Source organism: Cydia fagiglandana, chromosome 22 (genome assembly GCF_963556715.1).
Source record: "Cydia fagiglandana chromosome 22, ilCydFagi1.1, whole genome shotgun sequence".
NCBI lineage: Eukaryota > Metazoa > Arthropoda > Insecta > Lepidoptera > Tortricidae > Cydia > Cydia fagiglandana.
In genome coordinates, this window is record NC_085953.1 from 8,606,362 (window position 1) to 8,627,811 (window position 21,450).

The following is a 21,450-nucleotide window of genomic DNA, read 5'->3' on the forward strand; positions in this document are numbered from 1 at the left end:
ATCCAATGAATGTACCCATATATCTTTATATAGAGGGATAAATATCTTGTTTTCATAATATTCATTGACCACTCAAGGTAGTTACACAAATACAACAACTACTCAACAAGGTTACTCAAGGTAGTTTTGTGTAATTAAATATGTGTACAAAACGCGAGAGTTTAAAGTGTTACACTCAAGGTAGTCTCCTATATGTTAGGATCATCTTTGGTTTTACCTTTGCAAAGTTATAAAAAGTGAACATTATTTCCACTTCTAATGTGTCAACTCTCACTTAAATTGACTCAGGTTCACAACGATGGCGATAACCGGCCTGGTCCCGGGCAAGCAGTACGAGTTCCGAGTGTACGCGGAGAACATCTACGGCCGCTCGGAGCCCAGCGAGCCCACGGGCCTGGTGCAGACCAAGGCCGTCATCAAGAAGGAGTTCAAGAAGAAGGAATACCCTGGTGAGAATGATTTGTTGTATCTCTCCATTAAAGTAGTATGTGTGCGAATATTTCTACTAAAGTGATAGGTGTGGCTAATATTCCTCGCGTAATTGCCTCGCGAGCCGAGGCAAGCGAGGCCAAGCTATATTCACAACATACATATAATTAAAGAAGAATAAATCCTAGAGAGACTTTAAATGTACTAGCCAAAATGTCTTGACAAAAGAAAACAAGCGCCATGGTATATTTTTTCAATTATTAATACTACTTGTGTCAGTCCAAGGATTTTGATAGCACCCGCAGTGCAAGTGATATTTGCACGTCATAATTCCATAGAAGTTTGACGTTTAAAATAACACTTGCACTGCGTGTGCTATCAAAATGGTTGCAGACTTTTCTTGGTCTAACTCTAACACTTTTACAAATTGGTGCCGTGACCAGGATACTTATAGGATAATAATTGGACTTTCTTTGTAATTTCTGTCCTTTTTTGGTGAAACAATATTTTCTAAACCTCTCCCTTTTTCCAGTGGACGAAACCGGCAAGCGCATCCGCTCGAACGCCGACCACGGTCCTGTCAAGGACTACGACAGCTATGTGTTTGACATATACAGCAAATACGTGCCGCAACCCGTGGACATCAGCACGTGTTCCGTGTACGACAAATACGACATTCTCGAGGAGATTGGTGAGTGCTATGCTACATTACAGTTGTTAGGCTTAACGATTTCTCTCTTTTTTAGCCTCTAGCCGCCCATACGTCAAACCTTGCCAAGCAAAATGAAATTTTATTTTGTCAACACAAAGTTCAAATTAGAGTGAAACAGGAGACCTTTTTATAGGTCTCTGGGCGGCTAGAGGTTAATTGATTAGGTATACAGTGTGATGCTGATCTTATCTTATCTTATGTTCTCGAAAGTTAAGGAGGAGGAGACTGAGAATTTTTGAATGTACTATTTACACACCCATGCAATGTGCACAGCATGTTTTGTTTATATTTTACATAGTTTTGGTGAATAATAAAGTTGTGAATATTAAATTCTCAATTCTCCTTAATATCGTGAACACAGGAGACAATCTTATAAGCTAAGCACACTCGTATTCGTATACATACATTAGAACAAAATTTGAATGATTTTTGCAATAGTTTGAACTATGATGTTTTTACGGTTTTTTTGTACGGAAGAATGAAATGCAGATTTATAATTGAATGCCTCAAAAAATCTAGTATTGAAGTAACATATGCTCGTATTTAGAAAATTACTAGCTTATAACTTTTAACTGATATGCGAGGTGCCTAAAAATTTGAATGCTTTATTTATTATCTTGGAACAAACGGTAAATTATATAATTATTATAATATGAATGCTTTAGGCCCGTCTCTCACGAGGCAACTCTCAAGCGATTTGTGTTTCGTACGCGTATCCTACGCGTCGCTTGTGAGTACCTGTCATATTTTTCGCACACGACGCGCGTCTCGTAGTGTGCGAAACGTAGGAATTAAATATGGCGGGTACTCACAAGCGACGCGTAGGATACGCGTACGAAACACAAATCGCTTGAGAGTAGCCTCGTGAGAGACGGGCCTCAGAATAAAGTAAGAATGGTAGAACTAAACATAAATTCAAAATAAGCATGAACATAAACACTAGAAAACACTTAACCACACTCACGAAATTGCCTGCGAATAGTAACAAGTAGAACTAACAATTAGCCAGATTTGAGTCTTACAGCTATGAATATAGAGTTGAATTTCGCAGGTGACTTCGTGAAGTGCGCGTCCAAACGGAAGGCGAGAGGTGTGTGAATAGGTCGATGTAGTGTTGCTCTATCTACGTCTCTTTCGCACGCACTCTCTTATATTATATTTAGCTCTAAATAGCATTGTTAAAAAAATAATTGCATAAAAAGGGATTAACTGATATACCATAAGGTTTTCAGTGGCCCGAAATTGATAATTATATAATGCATTTAAATATTTATTTATGATCAATTACACACTATTCTATTAATTTTAAATTTTCAGTAGATAAAAAAAAATGCACGTTGTAGCGCTTAATCTGTTCATATAATAAAACTATAAAATGATCTTATATTATACATATAATAATGCGCATCTCTGTAGTGTTTTGAATGATTGGCACGCTAGAACTAAAAATTCATAAATAAAATATTTTATTTATAAAATATCAAATGGTATAGTTCATAATGTCACGACTGAAAATAAGGCGATATCTAGTCATAAAATATATTAAATTTTAAAATCAATTACATAATTTTGAAATAGTTTACAGCATAGTTGAGAGCAGTGTCGGTTGAATCTTTAGATCTGAAATGGAATTTTTACTCAATAATTTGGCTAATTTTCTTTAGACATAATGCGTCAGCTCTTGTGACTCAATTTGTTACGGAATATGTTTTCTTCTTTTAGTCAAAATTCAAAAATTTAACGCTCTACACTCTACATTTGATATTACTAACAGTCACAAAAATAACTTAGCATTAGTAAACTTTATTCTCCTATAGCCTACCCATAGGACTTTTAAATAATTTAAATTTTAAATAATTTTAAATAATAATAAATTGCAGTCTGTTCCTGAAAATTAAAGTTCTTTAACAGGAACAATAGGAGTCAATTTGCTTTGTACCGTTAATTTTTCGAACAAAAGCAAAGCTAAACCAAATCAACCCTGTTTCTTAAGGGGCTTAAGTTAGAACAAAATTTTGACAGTTCCGAACAACTGACAGGCCGATACCGTCCGGCGGACTGTTAATCAGTGGGCCCCTTTACACTAGTAACACTGTCAATTTCAATGACAAATGGATTTTTCTTTGTTTGGCTTGCTAGGCCGTAGGCGGTCTTATTTGGAATAAAGTTTACGAATGCCGAGTTAATTTTAACACACACATCTACACAAAACTGACCCTTAACCCAACCCAACAAAGCACACAGTTGCATGAGGTTACGCCACTGTTGTAGGCACAGGTGCTTTCGGCGTGGTTCACCGCTGCCGCGAGCGCGCCACCGGCAACTACTTCGCGGCCAAGTTCATTCCGTGCACTGGTGCGATGGAGAAGGAGCTCATTAAGAAAGAGATAGACATCATGAACCAGCTGCATCATAGGAAGCTGATCAATCTGCATGACGCGTTTGAAGATGACGATGAGATGGTGCTCATCTTTGAGTTGTAAGTATTTAAATTCCTCCTATTTAACTACAAATTTAATTACAAAAAAAACTGGCCAAGTGCGAGTCTGAGTCGCGTTCCAAGGGTTCCGTACATTAAGTCCGACTCACGCTTGATTGCACATTTCTAATAGGTTTTCCTGTCATCTATAGGTAGATAAATATTCTGTGAATTTTTTCAAAATTTTAGACCTAGTAGTTTAGTTTCGGAGATAAAGGGGGGAATGGTCATTTTTTGGCTATTTTCTAAAATAACTTCTAACCTATGTATTTAAAAATTATTATTTTTTGTTCAAAATAAGCAATTTTATTTTTAACATGATATAGTTTGAACAACTTTATTATTTAACTTTCTCATTTACCTCCCAAAAGTGGCCTCCATATTTACAATTCATTTGTTTACGCTACATGTCCATCTTTGGGTCACTAATTTATATATATATTGTGTAGCAAATTTCAACCTAATTGGTCCAGTAGTTTCTGAGAAAATAGGCTGTGACAGACGGACAGACAGACAGACGCACGAGTGATCCTATAAGGGTTCCCTTTTGAGGACAACCTAAAAATTGCTAAATAAAATTTTCTTTCAGCTTGTCTGGAGGCGAGCTCTTTGAGCGCATCACAGAACCTGGCTACAATATGTCCGAGGCCGAAGCCGCGCATTACATGAGACAGATCTGCGAAGGAGTGAGACACATGCACGAGCAGAACATCATCCATCTCGACCTGAAACCGGAAAATGTTATGTGCCAGACGAGGACAGGCACAGACGTTAAGGTGAGAAATTATAAACAAGTTTATATACCTAAGGGCCAGTTGCACCAACCACATTTGACAGACTGATCAACGTCAGCCGGCGCGCCCCGGGACTTTACTATGAAACTTTCCATACATAAAAATTTTGCGAACTCTTTAACGATACGAACAGTTTGGTGCAACCGACCCTAACTATTCACCCAACTTGTCAGTAGAAAACTGCGCGAATTTAAAATTTTCTATGAGAAGTCAACACTTTAAATTTGCTGCTTTCCTACTGATAAGGTCGCTGTGCCAAAGTTTATCTCATGTTCTTCCAATTTTAACAGGTATAACAATACTTTATATGTTATAATCCGTCAAACAGTTTAAACTACAACAGATACACAAAAAATCTTGGTTTAGTTTTAAATATACTTAAATATGACTACCTCCGACCCCTGAATCTAAAAGTCATAAGGATGTGACATGGCTACAAGTTCGGCTGATTATATTACAATGAAATTCTTGTGTATTATTCGGTGACAAAAAAAACTTTTTTCTTGCGAATCAGACAAGGGAGTTGATTTTATCAATCAGCCAAAATAAAATTTTAAAACAAATCTGTGATGTTGTTTTTTTTCCTCCAGATCATTGACTTCGGTCTAGCCACCAAATTAGATCCGAACGAAGTGGTCAAGATCTCAACGGGCACCGCCGAGTTTGCGGCGCCCGAAATCGTCGAGAGGGAGCCAGTCGGCTTCTACACAGACATGTGGGCCGTTGGTGTACTATCATACGTGCTGTAAGTATTTAACTATGGTTTCTAATTTACATTGCTTCTTTTATGTCTGTCAAGGTGTTAAGCTATTTTTTTAAGTCTCTACCGGTTAAACCTGGCGTTACCATGGTAACCAGTACACTTTGGCACTAGGTTAACGATTTAACCGCTTAATCCCGGGTTAGTTAAATGGTGCAAGTGGGCCTTAGAGTGCACTAAGGCCTTGCAACAAAAATAGTAAATGTATGACATCGATTATTCTTATATACTGCAATTTATCGTTAATTTTGCATTTCCAATATATTGAGTGCCTAATAAGGAAAAAAACTTATCGAGCTTAAATTTGGTTATGCAACTCACAAAAATTCGTCCTGACAGTGCTATAAACATTTCCTATTGATAAAAACGCCTAGAAAAGCGACAATAATGTAATCTCATACAGTTTATTACCTCATCATTCTAAACATGAATTTATTACCTATGTGGTGCCATGACCAGGATACTTAACATTTTTTTTCAGTCTTTCTGGCCTATCGCCGTTCGCCGGCAACAACGACATAGACACGCTCAAGAACGTGAAGGCGTGCGACTGGGAGTTCGACGAGGAGGCGTTCCAGCACGTCTCGGACGACGCCAAGGACTTCATCAGACGACTGCTAGTTAAGAATAAGGAGTAAGTACACATTTGCTGAGATGTTTCACATGACGAATTTCCTGTGCTCTAGTTACTTCTTTAAACAGCAACAGTCATTATAGATTTGTTGAAATTATAACTTTATATCAATTAATTAAATTGCAAATAGAAATTTCCGCTGCGGGAGTTTCCCCCAGCCACCCAGAGGCATTTTATTTACAAGACTTTCTTAAGTCATTCTAAAGTAATTCTGCGCAGATTCTGCACGGAAAAAGCTTCGCCGATTGACTTTCTCGTGGATATGCCACAATAAACGTCATATTTCAATGCTATTTATACGTTTACTGTGACAGTGACAGTACACACTCTGTCGCTTGAACAGTCGATGTTGAGCTTGGATTGGACATACTCAATTGGATTTTGAATCTTCTTGAAACCTATCGTAAACTAAATTATTTTATTTATTACTAACCCAACGTATTTTTCCTCAGAAAACGTCTAACGGCCCACGAATGCCTGCTCCACCCATGGCTGGCCGGCGACGCGACAGCATCGCGTACAGCGACCATCGAAGCCCGCAGATACGAGAAGATGCGTGACAGGCTACGCAGCCGCTACGACGACTGGGCCGGCTTCGCGCTGCCCATCGGCAGGCTGAGCGAATACAGCAGCTTGAGGAAGCTGCTTATTGAGAAGTGGAAGATTTACGATGGACAGTTCGGTAAGTTATGCTCTAACCAGCTTAATTCAGCTGCGCCAAGTCAGTTGAGGACGAAATATTATACCCAGACTTATGCGACGTGATGATAAGAGACATTCAAATTCTAAATTTCTAGGTCCGATTATGACACATTATTTTTGTCTCAACTTCTTGCAATAAACTTGAAAGCGCGTAGTTATAACATTTTATTTTTTGTGCTTGTGTTTTTCGATCGAGTACGCAAACTGTTAGTGACTGTGCTCTCTTATCCTTTTTAATTTATGTAACAAAAGAAGTTAGAAAGGTTATATAAGAGGTTTTACACCATTTTCAAACAAGTAAATGTTCAAATTTACATAAAATACAAAACGAATTTCCTCTTCCTAACAGACCGCAGACAAGCGGCGCCACGCTTCGTGATCCGACCACAGTCCGCCTTCTGCTACGAGGGCCAGTCGGTGAAGCTGTACTGCCGCATCATCGCCTGCGCCACGCCCACGGTCACGTGGTCGCACAACAACCACGAGCTGAGACAGTCCGTCAAGTTCATGAAGAGGTGAGTTACACTTTGGTGCCGTGACCAGGATATTTCTTCTAACCGCAGTCCTGCTATGATAAGCAATCGATGCTGAACTGCTGCAGCATGAGGCATGCTCACGGTCACGTGGTCGCACAACAACCACCAGCTGAGACAGTCCGTCAAGTTCATGAAGAGGTGAGTTACACTTTGGTGCCGTGAAGAGGATATTTCTTCCAACCGCAGTTCTGTTATGAGAAGCAATCGATGCTGAACTGCTGCAGCATGAGGCATGCCCACGGTCACGTGGTCGCACAACAACCACGAGCTGAGACAATCCGTCAAGTTTATGAAGAGGCGAGTTACAGATTGGTGCCGTGACCAGGATATTTAATATTTGCTAACTTTTAAACTTCAGTGATTGTAAAAGTACCATCTTTTACCGGAAAACGTCATCTGCTGCCAAATATTACTAAAAGATATAGTAATCTATGAATAGTTTATTGGATATATAGATTTACGTTTCTGAATTGTCTGAATTGTCGCGGACTTTCATCTAATGTCGTTAATCATACCGTTAGTCACAAAAATCGCAACGATATAGAGAAACCATCATGGCTGCGTGGTAATTTCTTTACTGTATGTGTTTTTTGCGTCGGTTTGTAATAAAATTCCTCTTCGTTTGTTCAGATACGCCGGCGACGATTATTACTTCATCATCAACCGCGCCAAGCTAGAGGACCGCGGCGAGTACATCGTCCGCGCGGAGAACCACTACGGTTTCCGCGAGGAGGTCGTCTTCCTAAACGTACAACGTAAGTATTGTAGTTTATACTTAGCTTAGAAGATGGTAGATTAAGAATTTATTCTCTATTGGTTTTATTCTCAGGTTAATTTCTTATTTAGGTAAATTTTAGTCTAATACGCTCAAAAAACCAGTGTAGGTGCGCTCTCCGATAACGCGCCTATACTACAAAAATTATAATACCGATTGTATCACATATCACAAAAATGAAGTGTTATGTGCTCTTGGTACTATTATAGTATCCAGTTAAATCCTTTTAATAAACCTAAAAGTTAATCTATACACTGTATTTTAATAATATGACCATTCTTAAGTTGACCCGCAAAAGTATTTTTATACATTTATAATTATTTGACACGATCATAAAGTAAACTTTGGTTTTAAATACCCCAGCACAGTTTATATTAATATATAAATGTCGTCTTAGTTATAATTAAACAAATCTGTATTAAAGCAATAAATCGAGTTTAAGAATCGCTATCTTTTGTCTATGTAATCAATTAATTAACCAGCCAATTAGTAAATCTAGGTCACTATGAGATTGCGGGTGTATTATTAGACCTAAGATCGCTCGGTGGCATTAACCGAGGTCCTAAATAGATTACTATCAATTCAGTGGCACAGGTAGACAGATCGGCAATAATAGCATTGTCTGGCGCTAAATACAAAAAGAAAAATAAACGTATTACTTAAAAAATCGTGAAATAAATTGTTTACAGATAAAATTTTTACCGACTTAGTCTCATAAAAATCATATTGCCATAGCATTATTTAAATTAATTTGTAACTTTCATTTGTGTTTTTTACTTTGCTTTTTTTTTCTATTTTGTGCTCTGTGTATTCGTTTACTTGTCAATGGTTACTTCCCGTTATAGTTGTTTTGGTCCTAGTGAAATATAGTTTGAAGTACATTTCTAGTAGCAAATCTATTTGTGCGTTTTGTGTCTTCAAAAGGATACCTGACGTTGTTATCTTAAGGTAGCGGTATAATTTTATGGTATAATTGTGCTAGGCAAAATATGTTACTTTGTTTTTTTTTGTTGTGAGTTTTAATGTATCATATGGTATAGTTGAATCATCGAGAGCGTGGAATTGCATATGTAGTAGTATTGTTTGTTTACAGGCATTCTATATTTGAATTTTCTATTTTCTTGTTGCAACCACTACAAATGCAATTCCATCTTCTCGATAATTCAACTATATATCCGCATTCAAACAACTTTGTCAGTAGATAAAGGCGCGAAATTAAAATTTTCTACGGGACGATAACCCTTTGCGCCTAATTTTATTTAATTTCTCCCCTTTTTTCTATTGACGGAAAAAGCTCGACAGACTATTTTGAAAACGAGATCTCAATTACCTTCAATCGCATTTTGTGGACTAAACATTAACGTCTCAATTTTTCCAGCGGTCCCGAAGGTCCAACGGCAGCACGCGCCGGAAGCGCCGCGCCGGCGCTCCGCCCTCCCGTACACGTTCTGGCAGGAGACCAGCGAGACGGCGCCAGTATTCACCTTCCAGCTGCGGCCGCGCGTCATGCAGGCGCGCGACACCTGCAAGCTGCTGTGCTGCCTCAGCGGCCGCCCGACCCCCACAGTCAAGTGGTAACTATCCTTGACCAAGCGAGAAGGCAGTCGCCATCCTAATCAATAGGACCCTCATACAATAGACCAGGGGTCACCAATTAGTTTCTTCAGGATTCCGGTTCTGTCCATCGCGGTCCGTTTCTCCTTGAGTTTATTAAATAAGCAAAAAAATAAAATAGCTACCCCTGCAATAGCACTACCGGCTAAGATTAAAATACACCGAGCCGTGAAACTGAGGAAAAAAATGTGTGATCGACTGCTCATGTCAAATTCTTCGGAATTTATTTTACTGTTAGCTGTATTTACGCTATTTATTACACTGACAGATTTTTCCGAGAAAATACGATGGAAAACAATTATTCACTACATTTTTTTTTAATTTATTGAACAATAAGCAAATTAATGTACGTTATTATTATTACAAGACCCATCGTGGGCAAAACCTTGAGGAGGTTTGTGTGCCGATGGGGAGTATATCTTCAATTATGTTCTTCAACTAGATATCTCATATTTGTCATACTTCACAGGTACAAGGACAGAAAGGAGCTATCCAAGTTGGACTACTCGATGTCGAGCTCAGACGGCGTGGTCACGCTTGAGATCGTCGACTGCCGACCAGAAGACAGCGGGAAATACACTTGCGTCGCTACCAACTGCCACGGCACTGATGAGACGTCGTGTGTCGTCATTGTTGAAGGTACGTCATACTTGAGTTCAGCTAGGTCACGTTTGAGATTGACTCTGGACAGTGGGAAATAGACCTCGCCACGGCACTGATGAGACGTCTTGTGTCGTCATTGTTGAAGGTACGTCATACTTGAGATCAGCTAGGTCACGTTTAGATCGTCGACTGCCGACCAGAAGACAGCGGGAAATACACTTGCGTCGCTACCAACTGCCACGGCACTGATGAGACGTCGTGTGTCGTCATTGTTGAAGGTACGTCATACTTGAGTTCAGCTAGGTCACGTTTGAGATTGACTCTGGACAGTGGGAAATAGACCTCGCCACGGCACTGATGAGACGTCTTGTGTCGTCATTGTTGAAGGTACGTCATACTTGAGATCAGCTAGGTCACGTTTAGATCGTCGACTGCCGACCAGAAGACAGCGGGAAATACACTTGCGTCGCTACCAACTGCCACGGCACTGATGAGACGTCGTGTGTCGTCATTGTTGAAGGTACGTCATACTTGAGATCAGCTAGGTCACATTTGAGATCGACTCTGGACAGCGGGAAATACACTTGCATCGCTACTAACTGCCACGGCACTGATGAGGCATGTCGTGATGAGATGAGACGTGGCGAGTCGTGTGTAGTTATTGTTGAAGGTACGTCATTGGTTTTGTCGTATCATCACGGAGCGCTGTGATCTGCGGAAAATTTAAAGAGACTCTGTTAGAAAAAGTTGAATGGATACGCGCAAAATGCAGGTGGCGCAGCAATCATTTAGGTTCCAACTTCAGTAAGTTCGAGTTCTAAGTTTGAAAATAAAACTAACTAACAAATTTGCAAAATTGTTTGATGTTTAGCAATTTTTAATTCAGTTTTCGAATAATCATAATCTTTATTAAAAATATGTCAAGCAAACACATTACAATAAATACCTATAAACTAACTTATATACTAAAACTACAAATAAACACAGCACAATACATACATTATTAAATAATCTAAAATAAACCACCCTGAATCGTACCCGGCTCAAAGGTCCCCATTATTCCCGCTGCGTTCCCCCGCTGAACTGCAATGGAAACCTGCTGGACCAGATACGACCCAGAGCGAGGATCGCAGCCCCTCTCGCGCAAACGACGCCCCAATTCCCTAAAAAAGGCGCGAGCCTCTAACCCCCACGGGCCTGCCGTCTCGATAGCCACCGGCACAAAGTCGTACGAGGATTCCAGCGCGGAATACTTCGCGTGCTTAGCCCTTGCCGCGGACTCCGCTGCTGAGCCAGCACAGCTTGTGGTCTGCCTCAAATGAGATGCAGCATACGTGCTAACACAAGTTGCATCCCACAAAAGGCAGCGCCCCCTCCGCCACGGAATCAAGGTAAGTCCATCTGGCCTCTTACCGTCTGTGCGGCTCAGCCCCGGCGGCTCCAAAACGCACGGCACGTTAGCCGACACTAAAGCACGCCGCACGATCTCATTAATCGAGTGGTGCCTCGGGAACCGCCCAGCACACCTCTGGCAACTCAGACCGTGGTGCCCATCTTCCCTTCTGGTTTTCGAATTATTTTAAGTTTGCCGACATGTTCATGAAGTTACTTAGAAGGGTTCTAGCTATCAACAATTAATGTATTTGTGTGTGCGCAGGCGAGGTAGTGAGCGCGGAACAAGCGGCGTTAGCACACAACTTCCTCCACTCGGGCGACAGGCGTTACATCGAGAAGCCGATCAAGCCCGCGCCACCGCCGATCATCACCAAGACCAAGGTACTAACAAACCTACTAAACAAAAGTTAGGTTAAACTTTTTTATACCCGCATATGCCCAGAACTATAGTTCGTTTTTTTACCATCAGAAAAAGAATACGCGATCTTGACGTGTCTTTTAACTGTAAAACTCTTTTTAAAAATCAGTAACTATTACTTATGAAAGCAAAATAATCTAAATGATCGTATATGATTCGTTAAGATTGTTTACCTTTTCTCTAATACTAAAAAGAACGAACTATAGTTGCCAGTCTAATATCCTCGAGGTAACAAACTTCTTCTTGCTATTTTAATAATAATTAATCGAATCAAGTTTATTTTACACAAATGTGATTTGTATACACAAAGTAGATCTTCACATCACCCATACGCACATTTCTGTACACTTATAGAGTACAGTAAATAGCCGACAAAAACGGAGTCGTACAAACCGTGACTTGTCTTATGCATATGCATTTTTGTCATATTTTTTGCTAAACGGCAGGTGAAAGCCTTTTGAGCAGCGTGACCGACCCATTATTTTCCTGGTCAGTGGTCAACATACATTTTGCTTTACAAACGGTTGGTACTTAAAGCTATTTGAGCAGCCGACAATAACCTTTTCCTGGTCAGTAGTCAACCAAGATTACTTTGTGTTTGAATCTGTATTGCAATACTAAATGAATGACTATATCGTGTATGATCAGGTGACGATCGACCCGCCAGTCAAGACGCACGCTATCGCGAGGCCCAAGTTCTCGCCTCAGACTTCCGTGGACGCATCCAAGAAGAAGTATGGCGCTAAACTGGACTCAGATGCCTCGTCGAGGTCTAGGAGCACAACCAAGGAATTAGTCTGTGAGTATACTTCTGCTTTCAATTCTGATTTCTAGAGGTCTACAGCAAGTGCGTGCAATATACAGTCAACGGTAAAAATATGGGTGTAGACAACTTACTCAAAAATATGTCCCATAGTTCTTAATTCACTGACATAAGAGTTATGAGACATATTTTTGAAATGATTTGTACACCCATATTTTTACCGTTGACTGTACTTTTCATCACACTCTCTCAGTAAATGTGGAATTGCACGCAGGTTTAGCGGGAGTTACAGAAAAAGCGTTCTCCCTAGGGAGTTATGAAGTTTCTAGTGCCATACTTAACAGTTTTTTGTCTTTATACTTAATTTTTGTATCGCAAGTGTGATGAAAAACATTGTGTGTAACTCGGGGCGTAATAATATTGCAAACTCGAGTCTATAAATCCGGCAAGCCGTCGCGATTTAACTTACTCTCGTTTGCAATATTCAACTTACACCCCATATTGCACAATGTACTATTACAACTTACCAAAATATCGCTTAGGGTGGTATTCCACCTGTCCAATTTCTTTGACCAATGTCTTTGCATGTCACTCTCTCAATAAGCAAAAATGTGAAATGCAATTCACATTGGACAAAGAAGTTGGATAGGTGGAACACCACCCTTACAAACGCTATTATTTTAACAATTCACAAATTTTAGGAAGGTTCTTGGATTAAGAAATTGTCAGTGTCAAACCAAAACATGACTTCAAAATCAGAAGAGTTTTCAGCTGTCGTTATAATGGTTAAATGTAGCCTATAGAGATGTCTAACAATTCCTTATTAGCCCCTTGGGTAGCTATTTTATTATTTAGTGGTAAAACACTTAGTTAAATATCCTCCAAAATGTGTGTAACCCAAAAAGTAACATAAATGTTTATTCCAGTGCCAGCATCGGACTCAGCAATGTGCGTGCCCTCGTTCGCGCGAGCCCTGCCTGATGTGCTGGCGGCCCGTGACGGGACACCCCTGAACCTGTCATGTGCGGTGCGCGGTGACCCCGACCCAAGGGTCGAGTGGTACAAGAACGGCCAGCCGCTGCACTCTTCTGATGTAAGTCCTTCCTCTTCTTCCTCGCATTATCCCGTCATTTCGCCACGGCTCATGAGGGCCTGGGGTCCGCTTGACAACTAATCCCATGATTTGACGTCGGCACTAGTTTTTACGAAAGCGACTGCTATCTGACCTTCCAACCCAGAGGGTAAACTAGGTCTTATTGGGATTAGTCCGGTTTCCTCACGATGTTTTCCTTCACCGAAAAGCGACTGGTAAATATCAAATGATATTTTGTACATAAGTTCCGAAAAACTCATTGGTACGAGCCGGGGTTTGTACCCGCGACCTCCAGATTGCAAGTCGCACGCTCTCACCGCTAGGCCACCAGCGCTTCCTGCGCATGTAAGTCCTTCCATCTCTCCTCAAATCGATTATAGAAGCGATCGATCGATTAGATTAAGTAAAAAATTAAAAATGGCGGCCAACTTTTTCATTAAAAAATCCTTACAATGCTCTTTTGTAATATAATCGTTTTTTCAAGAACTGACAATTAACTGAAAATGTATACTCCTCACAATGTTTTTTTTCTGCCATGTTTTTCTGAACTTATACCAATATTTTTTATCAATTCCACAGGTGATAGACCTGAAATACAAGAACGGAGTTGCCTCATTGGCCATCCATGAGGTGTTCCCCGAGGACGAGGGAGAGTACTCCCTGAGGGCCATCAACAGCCAGGGTCAGGTCGAGACCAAGTGCAAGGTCACCGTCAAACGTGAGTATATTAACTAAATAGTAGTTTAGTAATTAGTTCGTAATTAAATACAAGAACGGAGTTGCCTCATTGGCCATCCATGAGGTGTTCCCCGAGGATGAGGGAGAGTACTCCCTGAGGGTCATCAACAGCCAGGGCCAGGTCGAGACCAAGTGCAAGGTCACCGTCAAACGTAAGTAGTAGTAGTAGTTGTAGTAGTAATCACTTTATTGTACACAACACAGGTTTACAAAAATAAATTACAGTAATGGAAGTACAAAGGCGAACTTATCCCTATAAGGGATCTCTTCCAGCTAACCTTCGATTAGAAGTATATAAACTAAATCAAATATCACATCTGCATAAAATATATTGTACCGTTTGTGTTATTTTTTACTCAGCAGAGCAGTCTTACTAAATGACAATTTTAATTAATTTTTCGATTGAAGTCACATAATTTGAGTCAACGGCCTGTTACTTCTCCTATGGAAGTTTAATTTAACATTAATTAATTAATTAATTAATTAATTAATTAATTAATTAATTAATTAATTAATTAATTAATTTATTTATTTATTTATTTATTTATTATTCGGAGAACCAACAGCTATCAATTGTACAATAGTTATGTATATAGATAACAGAAAGCCAATTATAGGTTCCCGCCAATAGCAACAGGTTAACAAACAAATGGTGGTTAGCACTAAATTTTACAACGTGTTACCACTAATATTCTAAAATACGTATACTTATTATATTATTCTACAATACAAAGCAGTTTAGTAACATAACATCTTCTTGGGATCTTTAAGTAATAAAAATATGGGTAATGCTTATTACTTCAATTACTTTTTAAATTAAGCCTAACTAAATAGGAATTTGAAGAGCTCTCATAGGGACCAACATTACATTGACAGCGCGCTAATATAAATTATAACACTATATTTTTTAATCATTTATTTACATACAATATGTATACAGTGGTACAACTAAACGAAATTATAACTAGCTTAAATCTAAAATAGGCTCCTGAGGCATTGTACCAAGGATGCTGGCGGCATTTCCCCGCTGTATCGCAATACTGATACGTTGTGCGAGGTAGCCGCCAGCTCTTCGGTCACCAGTTACGTCAACCAGACGCTTCGCGATTTCTGCGAACAACTTATGCGCGAGTCCGTTGGAGGTGGGACGGTGCCAGCGTGTCTACACAGGTAGCATCCCACACCAGCATCCGTCCCAAGCTCCAAGGAACTAAAGACACCCCGTCGGGCCTCTTGCCATCATCTCTGATAATGCCAGTCGGCTCAAGAAGAGCAGGCACATTGATGGTGGCAAGAGACCGACGGATTATGTCATTAAGCGACGCGTGTCTCGAAAAACGGCCTGCACTTTTTTGACAAGATAATCCGTGGTGTCCCAGTCGGTCCACGTCTGTGCCACAAGAGCATATGTGTGGCGTACACACCGAAACCCCGAGTCGCAAACCAGTCGCCAGTCTAAGGGAGGCCGGATCCAAGAAAGTACCAGTATTGGGCGAAGGATGGGCATGTAGCCAGTAACCGGCTTCCCGGGCTCCGACCGCCAAAAGCCTCGCGCGGTCTGGACCTGTACAGTTGTTTAGGAGAGTATTGTAGGTTAAATCACAGAGTTTAAGTTTAAGTTCGGTTAAATTATATAATTCAGGGGTCTTCAAACTTTTTTTCCTGAGGGCCATATTGCGCCTCAGAATTTTTCGCGCAGGCCACCGTCGGCGCCCAAGTATCTGGTTGCTGCTGTTATGCTGAACACCTGGAGCCTGGCTCCCGGGGGCCGGATTGGACCGCTGTCGGCGGGCCGAATAGGAACGCTTCGCGGGCCGGATTTGGCCCGCGGCCCGGAGTTTGGAGAGCCCTGATATAATTCACTGCCTCTTTTTGCCTATATTTTTCTAACAGCTTCCTTGTTTTCGCAGCCATGGAAGGTAGCGCGGCCGCCGGCGTGAAGAGTGGCGACAAGCCGCCCAGGATCGTGGACCACGCCACCTCACAGATCGTCACGGACGGAGATGCCGTCACGCTGTCCTGCAGGTACGGTTATGTTTTAACTTGTAACACTTATAAACAAAACTAAAATTCTAAATAGAAAATATTCTTCTCCTAACAGGGGCCCATTTCTTGAACGGCGTTAGACTAATATTATTTAGTCCACGAACTGAGGCCTATTTCTCGTACGGTATTTGACTAATATTATTAGTCCACGAACTGTCAAATCGTATCGGTTACCATGGTAACACACTAATAATATTAGACTAATACCGTTCGAGAAATGGGCCCATGGCAACAAACGAAAAAAATTAGACTCCCAGCTTTTTACCATGTGGGTGTAACATTTACCGTGTTTTAAATGGGATCGTCAAGTAACTATATCTATCTTTTAGAGTAGTACAGAAGTAAGATTTCCACCGAACGGGCGGAGTCGGAGCGAATTTCACATTTGTACGGCCGTAAGCCGCTAAGCGCCGCGCGGACGCGGACGGTTCCGGGCGGATTCCATCGCTTCTGCCATATAAAATGATTAGACACATTGAAAATGCGCTCCGTCGCGGCCCGACTCCGACCGGTAGTTGGGAATCGTAGAATACTCGTAACAATAGGAACTATAGCTAAATACATAATTTATTTCCGTCAAAAAGAGACAACAAAGCAACCAAACTTTATTTTACGCAATAATTATATAAATTCGATACTTCGTCCAGAATCACGGGAGCCGAGCGTTTCGACGTAGTGTGGCTGCACAACAACAAGGAGATCAAGCCCTCGAAGGACTTCCAGTACTCCAGCGAGGCCAACATTCACAAGCTGCACATCGCTGAGATCTTCCCCGAGGATGCCGGTACGTTCTGAACCTTATAACAATGACTTAAGGTTGACTTTTGATCAGTTACGCCCTCGAGACTTCCAGTACTCCAGCGAGGCCAACATTCACAAGCTGCACATCGCTGAGATCTTCCCCGAGGATGCCGTACGTTCTGAACCTTATAGCAACTAGTTAAGGTCGACTTTTGATAAGTTACGACCTCGAGTATTCCAGTACTCCAGCGAGGCCAACATTCACAAGCTGCACATCGCTGAGATCTTCCCCGAGGATGCCGGTACGTTCTGAACCCTATAGCAACGAGTTAAGGTCGACTATTGGTCACGCTTTCGACATATACCTTCCCCGAGGATGCCAATACGTACTACATTCCATAATTTACTGATTATTCTTAAACCTTATGGCAATGACATAAGGTCTATTTATGGTCAGTTAAATAGTACATATTTATCAAATCGTGTAGTGAACAACGCATGCTCAATTGCTCAGCTCATGTAGAAGTTGATTACAAAATATATATGACAGACAAGTAGCGCCTAATGAAACATAATAGCAAAATCAGGTGATATTATTTTCTATCCGTTCTACCTGAAGGCGTTTTTCTTGTTGAAAAACCTCAAAATTTTAAAGTAGATACTATGAATACTGTCGCCAAATTAAATTTATCATTAGTAGATTTATGTGATCAATTTACTAAATTTGTGCTTATTGTTAGATTGTTCGAAAAGGGTGGATTCGCACATTACTGCATGTATGTCGAGCGTCCCATGTCAAATTCTCAAGCTTGTCAGCCCAAAAAGTCCAACACAGTTAACGGTTCAACCATGTACATTGTTATTTGATTATAAAACGGGACTGTGTGTAATTAATGTGTACATTGTTGTATATTTTTCAGGCGTATACACATGCGAGGCGTTCAACGACGCGGGCGAATCGTTCTCCTCCTGCACACTGGTCGTGTCCGTACCTGGAGAAACTAGTGCTACGCCACAATACAAGGCCTTCCCTGGTTCGTCCACCGTCGGCGCCGCCGAGCCCGCCGTCTTCACCGCCGAGCTCGACAAGGTAATGGACTAGAGAATACGCACATTGGTAGTGTCCGTACCTGGCGAGACTAGTGCCACGCCACAATACAAGGCCTTCCCCGCTTCGTCCACCGTCGGCGCCGCCGAGCCCGCCGTCTTCACCGCCGAGCTCGACCTAGAGAATACGCACATTGGTAGTGTCCGTACCTGGCGAGACTAGTGCTACGCCACAATACAAGGCCTTCCCCGCTTCGTCCACCGTCGGCGCCGCCGAGCCCGCCGTCTTCACCGCCGAGCTCGACAAGGTAATGGACTAGAGAATACGCACATTGGTAGTGTCCGTACCTGGCGAGACTAGTGCTACGCCACAATACAAGGACTTCCCCGCTTCGTCCACCGTCGGCGCCGCCGAGCCCGCCGTCTTCACCGCCGAGCTCGACAAGGTAATGGACTAGAGAATACGCACATTGGTAGTGTCCGTACCTGGCGAGACTAGTGCCACGCCACAATACAAGGCCTTCCCCGCTTCGTCCACCGTCGGCGCCGCCGAGCCCGCCGTCTTCACCGCTGAGCTCGACAAGGTATATTAGCCGTTAGGGGTCAGCTACAAATCGAACGACTATAACAAATAATAGACCGCTTTCCTGCATGTACGATTTGCTGCGATCCGCGTGAACATGTCAAATCGGCACTACCTAAATCTCTAGTTGTGGCCAGATACCGTGCTGATAGGTGAACCTGTAACCTTTATATAATACATTTTTCAAAATCTTTTGAAAATCTTTGATCATTTGAGGAAAGCAACACATTTGTTTTCGTGACACAAAGAATTATATTTCTAATAGAACAGTTCTGTTCGTTCAAAATGATCTTTTTTTGCTCCCAGTTTAGCGTCTCTGGTTACTGTACTATCAAGTACCATCATGGGTGCTTAAACAGTTTTATTAATTTACCTATAGTTGTACTTGATATACTGATCCAATCTTCTCTCCACAGCCACCGCTCCAGCTCCAATGGCTGAAGGACGGAAAGCCCATCGACGAGACGTCCGCCCGGTACCGGTTCACGATGGAGGGCACGGCGCGGTACCGGCTTGAGATCGCCGCCGCCGCCGCCGCCGACGCCGGACAGTACTCCGCGCGCGCCGTCGGCTCCAAGGGCGACTCGCACGCCGCCTTCTATCTCAACGTCGTCGAGGCATAACGACTGATACACTCACACACAAACAAGTCCTCCAGACTGAGCATAGTAGCGCTACCCCCTCTGCCACTCCATTTTCGAGTCGAAAGTGTCTTTGTGTCGGACCAATCACGGCACGGGACCTCGCTCACCTCGTCCCCCGCACCCTAGTATTTTTGGCAGCATCGGTTTCATGAAATAATTGCTCTAAACTCCGTCTAGAGGAACCCTAGTCTATGCAGTCACATCACTATTTAAACAAAATATTGTGACGCTAAATTGAAACCTATTTATTGATGACATTTTTATACAATTCGGAGTCTAAGTGTGTAAAGGAGTTTTTTTTTATAAAAAATATAAAAGTTTATTAATTTATTTAAGTTAAGTGTTACACCCTGTCGATGCCTATGTGTACGTGAGATTTCTCTAGTCACTATTAACGTTCAAATGTTAATTTATTTTATGTCGACGTTATCCGATGCAGTTTCGTTTTTGATTTTATTTATTCACCTAACAGATGTTGAAGCTTCCTTAAACGAATTTAAGCTTGAAATTTAATATATGTGGTCCTAGGTCCGAACCCGCGATGACCCTTTCGGGGATATTTTCAAAGCCACCAAAAGTATCCTAGAAACGGTCGCCGCGTGCCGACCAAGTCTGTAATATTATTATTTTTATATAAATTTAACTGTATTATTTAATTGTACATAATTTAATTTATATCATGTGACCGCGTAATTTATAAATAAATATGTATACCTAAAAATTAAAATGGTATTTTATTGTGTCTGAACCTTACAAACCAGTCATAAAGTAAGCATCAAACATTAGTAAGTAAATATTCTTTATTGCACCAATAATTATACATTTTACATACATGTAAAACTACAAAGAAATTTTAATGGAATAATAGAACCCGGTAACAACAGGCGGTCTTATCGCTAAAAAGCGATCTCTTCCAGACAACTTTTGAGTAGCAGGAAATGTACATAAAAATGTGGGCATTAATAGTAGTGGATTAAATAACACACCAAAAGTATGTGCCACCCTGGAATACATTTCCAAATATATAATATGTTTATCTCTTCAGTTTGCGTTCAAAACTTTCAGTCACAATCTTATTGTTCGACATATAGGGTCATACCGTAAGCTCGGGTTACTTTGACCCACATGAAAACCTCATTTAAAAGGGTCTTATAAAAATACATAAAAACGTCAAAGGTTAGCTAAAACCAACCTCATTTCCATAATTATAGCGCAATATAACCTGAACCGAGTAAATCTCAATGGCCAAAGTTACCCTCCAGGGCTAAAGTAACCCGACTTACTTTAATTTTTGTTAAGCATTATGGAATGGCAGATAGTTCTGAAGCTGACTGGACAATCAGAACATTATTAACGATAGTTACACAACCGTAAAGTGGCAGGATCGTTTTATTGGCCGTCATAAAGTTATTATCCCAACAGTTTGAGAGGACCAGCTGATTTTTGGTAGCGACGATGTGATGGCTTGTTATGTAATTGCGTCAGTTTTCCGTCCGGTGTCAGTTTCCGTCCACTTGACGGATTAGTAAATAACACATTTCATTTATAATTTGCTACTTGCGAAGTATATTTTTTATGTAGGTAGATAAATTGTTTAGATATTAAGGATGCAATAAGTCCAAATGTGTGCAGCAATGAAGGTTTATATTCAAATTTTGTCAAGTGGACGGAAACTGACACCGGACGAAAACTAGCACAATGACCCTATATCTATCAAAATTCAAAATATATTTATTACAAGAAATCTGCATTCCAAGAGAAGCAGTACAATGATCCCCACACGTGAAAGTTAAAAAAAAAATACAAGAATAATTCAGTATAACTTAGTTGAGTCTATCGGCAGGGAAAACATCGCTAGAAAATCGGACTAATAGGTACTATACAGTGTGGAAAGATAAGTCGGGCCCTAAGCTGGAGGGAAACTACTTTAAATCCTTAAGCTGG

At 41.0% G+C, this 21,450-nt stretch overlaps 1 protein-coding gene across 1 annotated transcript in view; it reads left to right on the top strand.

The window, feature by feature from the left end:
• Window positions 1–20,233, top strand: part of LOC134675453 (twitchin) — a 173,758-nt gene extending 153,525 nt beyond the window's left edge. The window contains 20 exon segments of the mRNA XM_063533722.1: window positions 289–449; window positions 962–1,120; window positions 3,413–3,620; window positions 4,210–4,396; window positions 5,005–5,159; window positions 5,656–5,808; window positions 6,261–6,490; window positions 6,860–7,025; window positions 7,677–7,801; window positions 9,200–9,395; window positions 9,905–10,074; window positions 11,696–11,814; window positions 12,500–12,650; window positions 13,541–13,707; window positions 14,287–14,425; window positions 16,356–16,470; window positions 17,139–17,275; window positions 18,153–18,322; window positions 19,279–19,521; window positions 19,722–20,233. Of these exon segments, the coding sequence (XP_063389792.1) occupies window positions 289–449; window positions 962–1,120; window positions 3,413–3,620; window positions 4,210–4,396; window positions 5,005–5,159; window positions 5,656–5,808; window positions 6,261–6,490; window positions 6,860–7,025; window positions 7,677–7,801; window positions 9,200–9,395; window positions 9,905–10,074; window positions 11,696–11,814; window positions 12,500–12,650; window positions 13,541–13,707; window positions 14,287–14,425; window positions 16,356–16,470; window positions 17,139–17,275; window positions 18,153–18,322; window positions 19,279–19,485 (3,115 nt within the window). The 3' untranslated portion in view covers window positions 19,486–19,521; window positions 19,722–20,233.
• Window positions 20,234–21,450: the final 1,217 nt, after the last annotated feature.